The 8,587-nt window shown below is 36.7% G+C and overlaps 1 protein-coding gene across 1 annotated transcript; it reads right to left on the bottom strand.

Annotated features, from left to right (window-relative positions):
- Positions 1–565: 565 nt before the first annotated feature.
- LOC127845925 (sodium-coupled monocarboxylate transporter 1-like) lies at positions 566–7,960 on the bottom strand. Its single transcript, XM_052377104.1, has 2 exons — positions 6,355–7,960; positions 566–885 (listed from the first exon to the last, which is right to left on the bottom strand). Exons 1-2 carry the CDS (start codon positions 7,958–7,960, stop codon positions 566–568), a joined length of 1,926 nt encoding a protein of 641 aa, XP_052233064.1.
- Between the last annotated feature and the right edge of the window lie 627 nt (positions 7,961–8,587).

The raw sequence follows: 8,587 nt of genomic DNA on the forward strand, positions 1-8,587 counted from the left end.
TCCTACACTGGAGATCGCAACATCCTACACTGGAGATGGCAACATCCTATTGTCGTTCTTATGAAGACCCGCCTGGGTTTGAAGTCAAAACAGTTGATGAGTGTATTGGTAAATTAGTTAACTTGTGATATAAGGCATAACATAGAACAAGAAATGTATCTCGCTTCCATTCGTATTATCACTCGATCTCGAGCAAGTATAATGTTCTAACTTCATTTCGGAATACTAATTATTTGACATACACTGTGTGATTAATACTAATATGACAACAAATGGCAAAATGCATAATAAAGAATATTCTGCGTTTTTACATATGTGCCATGGCATGGAACTCATTAGTTGTATCATTTATACATATTTCACCTATTCCAGGCGAAGGTGTATTTGCAATCAAACCCTTTTTGAAAGGAGATTTTCTAATTGAGTACCAAGGTGATCTAATAACGAATATGCAGACAGCAAGACCACTGGAGAAAGTGACGATTCCCTCATACAGAAAACTTCCGACGTTACCCAACCACATCGGGATTTGTCGAACTCTTTAGGACTCGTGGTGCATCTGTAGTTACTCGTAGACGCTCGTGATTTGTAGTGGATAAAATAACAGGATCGTTATGAAGAACATCATCAGGTATCCGGCAATCAGCCCTGTGATTAGCATCGCGTTATAACTATGAGCCGTACATGTAGATTCCGCTCGGTAACCCCAAATAGGATTTGAGGATTCAAATGTCACCACTAACGAAACCGCGACAGGAACTGGGTGCAACTTGCCGCCTCCTCGGTGGTACCGGAAGGACGAGGACTCATGACGGCTCTCTTTCACTGCGTATACAACACCAACAACCAGGGACGCTAGTATGCCGCCACACAGAACAGCGACATCTGCGGGACGCAAATAGTTATCCATACTCATTTGAAGACCTTGTTTGGCGATAAGTCGTCACTTTGTGGATTGATATTAATAAGAATAATTCTTTAAAGGGGCCTTTTCACAGATTTTGGCATGTTTTGAAGTTTTTCATTTAATGCTTTTATTGATAAATGTAAACATAGCATATAAAAAGCTCCAGTAAAAAAACCAAGAATACAATTAAAAAAGAAAAAAAAGTAGCCCGCAGCAGGGCTCGAACCAGTGACCTCGGGAGTCCTGGAGTAAAAAACCAATTAGCCCGCTCGGCCATCCTGCACAGTATGTATATGAGACGTATTTTATACTTTATATAAGCAATCTTCGTAGTTTCACAAAATTAAACGACATTAACAGAACTCTACAAATAATTCAATCGTTTCGCGTTGCAACGCTTTATAATTTTCAGGTTTTTAAGCCGTCAAAAGATGCATATAATGGCTATTTATGACCATGGTAAATGTTCAGTATTACTGTTTCCTCAAAAATATCATAACAGTTAACGAAAATTTGCGAATTTGAAACAACTTTTTTCATTTTTGTCAATTCACCAAATCGTGAAAAGATCCCTTAAACATATGTCCAGACACTGAAAACGCATGTGGTAAGGTCCATGCACATTTAATTATATGTTAAGAGTCCACTAGATTTTATTGAAGTCAACCGGTGGAGCAGGAGTAACAAACAACTTATCGAAACGAAAACATATTTAACAAATTGTTCATAGCAATGATACAAATGTATTAATGTATAACTACCAATGTATATCATACTCATTTGGAGACTTTGTTTGGCGATTAGTCGTTACGTTGTGGATTGATATTCTCAAGTGCAATACTTAAACATATGGCCATGACACTGAAAACGCCTGCGGTAAGGCCATGCACATTTAATTGTATGTTAAGAGTCCACTAGGATTATTGAAGTCCACCGGCGGAGCAGGAATAACAAACAACTTATCGAAACGAAAAACATATTTCACAACCTTTTCATTGCAATGAAACAATGTATAAATACCAATATCTATCATCATCAGACTATACATTACTTAAATAAATTACTGTAATATGACTGTTGACGCTATTTTTGTGTACAAAAACAACACCAGCAGTATACAGGATCAATCTTACCAAATTATCATAAGTGTGGGTAATTAAAAACCATGATATCGCAAAGTATTTTAGAAATTAAATGACAAGAAAGGCATTTTAAAGTTAATCCTAAAATGGCGATGCAACAAATGCTATTAACGAAAAAATAACATATATTTGAAATATGTTCACATTTATGAAGTGCTTGGCACTTACAAGAACACGATTCTTAAATGTCCATTCTTGATTTTTTTATTCCTATAACCGCACTCATTAATAAAAGCAGTGAATAACAAACAAAAAACTCCTTAAATTTGATCGACAAAGAATATTCCAATGTACCACTTCCAGATGACATTATGATCTATACAAGCCGTCAGGGTTTGAAAAACGATCATGAATCTGCGTTTTATCGAAACACATTGTAGCTTTTGGCATGTGGGTTCTTTTAGGCATTGCGTATACGCTTTTTTAGTTGATACTTTACTACATCGTCAAAACATAGTTTTTTGTGTTCGGTAAAACATCCGATAACATTCCATTTAGTTTGAGTTGACGGTTTGCCAGATGCATGTAACGTCTTGTGTGTAAGCATGGCTGCTGAGCAATTACAATGTACAGGCACGTTCGCCAGTTAAGGGTACAAAGTAATGTTTAATGTGCAGTCATGTCTGCCAGTTTGGTGTACTTATTTGTTAAAAGTAATATCATGGACGATATTAAAGGCCATACTTTTATTATGTAAAAATAATATATTAGTGCCTTCAACCACCGCTCTCTGATAAAACTTCAAGCTGTTTGAAATCTACATTTTATCTCATCGGAGCCTCAATTTTTTCGTGCTCATTGTTTGCAGCGACAACGTGTTGCCCAGTAAGCTATTAAACGGTCAATTTGATCCTCTCACTATGGACAAAAGAACACAATGTAAAGATGTTTTTACTTTGCATTATATCACATCGCTATGATATATTAGTTCGTTGAATATATATGATGATAGCTGGACATAATATGTGGACAAATGCACATAATATAATAATATGTTTACTTAATTTAAGGTCACATCGCTATGATATATTAGTTCGTTGAATATATATGATGATAGCTGGACATACTATGTGGACAAATGCACATAATATAATAATATGTTGACTTAATTTAAGATCACATTGGCATGATATATTAGTTTTTTTAATCCATATAAGGACAAGATAAGTATTGATGCAAAGCATCAACGGGCGTCGGGAATTTCAGTGTAAAAGGCACTCAATGAAGTTACATGGAACGATTTTTTTATGCTGTAAATATTAATATATTGGCCGATTATTTTAAACAAAATAGAAAAAGATACTGGTATAACCATTATCTATGATTTTGTGTTATAACCCCCAAATAACCATTATTTATGATGATGTGTTATAATCCCCAAATAACCATTATCTATGATTTTGTGTTGTAACCCCCAAATATTTCATAGTTCATTTTATTTACATTGGTTTCCTTTTTTACTGGTATCCGTGTGCAGCTTTCATTAATGGAAGAGAACTGTGTAGGTTTTAACAAATCTGCTTCATCTTGTAAGCGTAATTTCATATTTTTCTGAACTTCAAGGGGAGATGATTCTGAACTTATTCTTACGTTGCTCATTTACGATAGGGGTTGAGTACTCATTGTATTGAAAACACTGTAAAAGTTTGAAAAACAATTGAATGAAAATTGTATAAAGAAGCTGCATTTCACAATACTTTGAAATTCAGTAAAAGATCATAATAGATATTATTGCTCCGATATTCATCATTTTCAATAGGGTTCGAGTAATACTGATATAAAAAAACACTTAACAAGTTTGGAAAGATTCAGACGAAAGTTGTGAAATCTTTTAAACAATTAAAAATTGTTTATTTTGTCAAATTAAATAGAAAAAAATTCTGGACTTATTGTCCCGATGTTTCTCATTTTAAATGAGGTAAAATGCTCATTGATATTAAGACACTGTAAGTTTGGAAAGAATCTGATGAAAAATGTTGACATTATCACCTAACCAAGCAGTTTTTCACTTTTATTTTTAAATTCAAAGAGACATAATTCTGGACTTTTGGTCCGATATTGCTCATATAGAGTTTGGGTTAAGTCCTAATTGATAAAAAAACCTGTGAAAGTTTGGGAACAATCGGATGAATATTTTGGACTTCGAACAAGGATTTCAAAATTTCTCAACTTCTAAGGAAGATAACTATGGACGTAATAGTCGGATAATGCTAAAGGGCCCATACACCTGGAAAGTAACACGTGTCGCGCTTCGCGCTCTATATGTGGTTCTTAAAAAAACCCTCCGAGGTGTGCTTGACACAAGGGAAACGGGAATGATAGACAACCATAAAAATACATGGATAATAGATGTGCTGTTTGCATTTATTTGCTAATATAAAAATCGTGTATTTTTATAAGATATTTTCGTGATGTAAAAAATATTAATTAACGTTGTCACCACGTTGCATCCATTAATTTTAATACAAATGTTCAATTATAGAAAAATGGATGTTAAATGTTTACATAAAATAAAGCTTTATTATATGTATTAACCTGACTGTCCCGTTCGTGCCGGAACCCGGGATTGAACCGGGGGGCCTTTAGATGACTGTTGCGTAAACAACTTCAGTCAAACGCTCTCCCAACTGAGCTATTCCGGTTGACATTTACTTATGTACTGCTATTTGGTGAAGTTGTGTATAGCGATCGTTATTATATGTCTATTAATAAACTAATAAATTGTACGTTTTCGTACAATTACGCCTTCCAATAAACTTGCTTGCGCGATAGGTCGTCAAATATCGTACAACATTGATTCTCCACTAAATAAGCAACTTAGAAAAAACACAAAATATATATATATTTTGATTATGTTTTGTTTTTATACAAAACATCATTTGTTTTATACAAAACCAGAAAGTTTCGCGTAATTGCCCAGTCTCTGTGATCTTTCCCCTGTGATCAGTTGTGGATCAGTTATTTATTAAAACAATTAGCTTTGCATTATTGGCAATAAATGTTGTAATAAATGTTATAGGCACAAATGCAGTACTTATTTACACTAAATTACACAAAAATCACCACTATGCAAGATAGTCTTAAAACAAAAATGTATGCATTGATCCGTAAAGTAACTCCCATAAGCGAAAAAAATGCATAACATACTAGTCGCCGCCCTCCAGGGCGACGCCAATAAGGTTACAAAACATATTGACAAATGTACATGACATATTGACTCAAAACGAGGTTTCATCGGCATATAATAATGCATGCTTGAACCAATATGAGAATATTCAGACATAATATATTGGCAACAACACATAATATAATGACAAATGACTCAATATAATAAAACATAGGCATAATATACAAAAGTATCTTTTTCAATCAGTATAACCATGGTTAAACTTAATATACATTCAAACACGCATACGATATTATTACCGATTTTCTTTATGTACCGTTATATAGGCATGATATAATGTGTTCTTGAATCTTTATAATGGCGTACTCGCTTAATATATATATTGATGCACCATATTTAATCACAGATGTACTTTATAATTTGACAACAGGACTAGATGTATTGCTATTCGGAATAACAAAATGCGTATTGTGTACGTCTTAGACAGTCAATGATTTTCATACATATTCCTCGACTGAATTGTACATACGGCGTATTGTGTCACGAACCGTGTGTTCACATTTTCGGTTTTGTAAAATGTATCTGCCTTGTCCAATTAATCTAGTTACAGAACAGCTTTCCTCAATATAACATGCTTTGGGTTGTTATATGTTACATCATACACATTTTCTAAAAACAAATAACATAATTTCAAATCCCTATTGTATGTCTGGCATATAAGGTTTTGTCTGCTTTCGATGGCGAAAAAGGTAAATTGCCTTTTTAATTATTGCGTATCGTTACCTCTTGAAAATACCAAGCGTTGTTTCATACTAATTTAGCAAAATACTTCTCCCGTGATACTCTCTCTACTTTAAAGTTTCGCGTAAGGTGCAGTGCTTGTTCAGATTTACTTTCCACGAGTTTAAAGGTCTGTAACAGGACGCGCAATTTCTCTTATATTTGTTGTAAAGACACGTCCTCATGTGTTCGCACAAGTTGACCATAGTTCGGCAGGCACTTGAAAAACCTTACATTCAATTTAAGCATTAAATATTCTGGGACTTGTACGGGGCGATCATCTGTTAATTTGCTTACAATTAATCCAACGCACATAGATACGATTGAAATTAACAGTGGAAAGTACAGATACGAAATCGAGTACAACCAGTCCAGTCCTTGGACGATTTGAGGAATACCCGGCGTAATGTTTTTGCTGGGTGTCAGTGTCGTATCAAATAGTGTTCCGTTAGCAGATGTCAGTTCGTCAAAATGCAAATGGTCATCAAATGAATCGTTTCCCAAACGTACGGACGTCGGCGTTGTCGTGAAGTTTACACGGGCCAACGACGTATTGTGATATGAGAAACACTTGTCAGTAGGACCCAGCGGCAATATTGCAGTTTGCAGGCGACCGGGGGAAAAGTTGTACCCTAGTGACATCCACATGCCAAAGCACCCTCCAACTACGATGCTAGTGTAGATACCCTTCCGAGTGGTGCATCTAACGAATATTGACAAGAGGAACACGGACGTTATTGGCCCTGATACCGCCCCACCTATGCTGCCGGTAATCTGAAACAACGGACCTTTCACGTGGCTGATAAGTATGGCGATACCAATGCAGACCACTCCGGCCAAGACGACACTTAATTTGGAAAGTTGCGTTAGCTTCTTTTCGGAGGCTTCTTTTAACCGCGGCCTGATGAGGTCCTCGGAAGTGATTGCTGAAATAGAGCCGAGCAGCGAAGAGATGGTGCTCAGTGACGCACTGCACAGCGCAGCCAGGTACAGCCCAGATATACCGGGAACGTCAAAAAACAAGTCTTTCACAAGATATGGTATAATTTGGTTCGGGTTGGATATTTGTTTCGACGCAATAGGATCGCAACCTTTCTGTGAAAAGTATGCATATGCCACTAGACCTTCGCACATGATAAGAATCTGTACTATCACAAAAGCTGGGATCGACATGGCTACTACCTTTCTTGCATCCCCTATAGAGCGGACAGAGTTCAGACGTAGTACCAAGGATGGACTAAAAATGGTACCAGCGCACATCCATCCGTTGCCTATTAGAAGTGTCCAGAATGTGTGGCGCTTGAACGGGTTAGGATCGAAGTCGAATACCCGTAATCTACCCGTAGGCCGGTTGATCTCAATCACTGTTGAAAGACCTCCAACACGAATACAGCCGTAAATTAGTACGGCAAATATCATAGCTATCATGATTACACCTTGGACTACGTCAGTTACCACAACCGCTTTAATACCGCCTATTGACGTGTACACCACCGCTATCGACGTCAACACTACGACATATATCCATGCGGATATGCCGGTTACCCCTTCCATACCGATTGCGACGCCGAAAGTGACGATTCCCGCGTACAGAAGCATTCTCACGTTACTCAACCACATGAACATCTGTCGGACTCTCTGGGACTCGTGACGCATCTGAAGGTACTCGTAGACGCTTGTAATTTGTAGTGGATAAAACAATGGGATCGTTATATAGAACATCATAAGGTATCCGACCATTAGTCCTAGATTTTGCATAAAGAAATATGATCCGTACATGTAGATTTCGCTCGGGTACCCCAAGTAGAATATGGAGGATGAAAATGTCACCACTAGCGAAACCGCGACCGAAAACGGATTCAATTTGCCGCCTCCTCGGTGGTACCGGAAGGACGAGGGCTCATAACGGCTCTCTTTCACTGCGTATACAACACCAACAACTAGGGACGCCAATATGCCGCCACACAGAACCGCTACATCCGCGGAACGCAAATAGTTATCCATACTCATTTGAAGACCTTGTTTGGCGATTAGTCTTTACGTTGTGGATTTGATATTTTCAAATGAAATACTGAAACATATGGCCCGACACTGAAAACGCATGCGGTAAGGCCATGCACGTTTAATTGTGTGTTAGGAGTCCACTATGATTATTGAAGTTCACCAGTCGGGCTGGAATAACCAACAACTTATTAACACGAAAACATATTAAACAACTTTTTCATGGCAATACAACAATGTTTAAATGTATAACTACCAATACATATCATCACCAGATTATAAATTATTTAAATAAGTTATTATTTCACTGTAATATGACTGTTGACACTATTCTTGTGTACAAAACCACAACAGCAATTTACAAATCATCATACGTGTGGGTATTTAAAAACCATAGTATCGCACATTATTTAGAAATACAATGACTAGACACGAAATGCTTGACACTTTTGACACCATAACACGATTCTAACCTCAATTTGTAATTCATACCTAAAACCGCATTCAAAAATACAAGCAGCACACATCAATCTGCTACAGTTGATTGACATAAAATATGCCGAGGTACCACTTTCAGCTGAAAATATGATCTATCCAAGCAGTCAAAGTATGCAAACTATCACGAATATG

The sequence above is a fragment of the Dreissena polymorpha genome, chromosome 9, assembly GCF_020536995.1.
Source record: "Dreissena polymorpha isolate Duluth1 chromosome 9, UMN_Dpol_1.0, whole genome shotgun sequence".
Classification (NCBI taxonomy): domain Eukaryota; kingdom Metazoa; phylum Mollusca; class Bivalvia; order Myida; family Dreissenidae; genus Dreissena; species Dreissena polymorpha.

Coding starts and splice junctions, on each gene's coding strand:
- LOC127845925 (XM_052377104.1), bottom strand. CDS start 7,960: ATGGATAACTATTTGCGTTCCGCGGATGTAGCGGTTCTGTGTGGCGGC. Junction 886..6,354: donor CAGCAAAAACATTACGCCGG/GTATTCCTCAAA, acceptor TGCGTCCCGCAG/ATGTCGCTGTTCTGTGTGGC.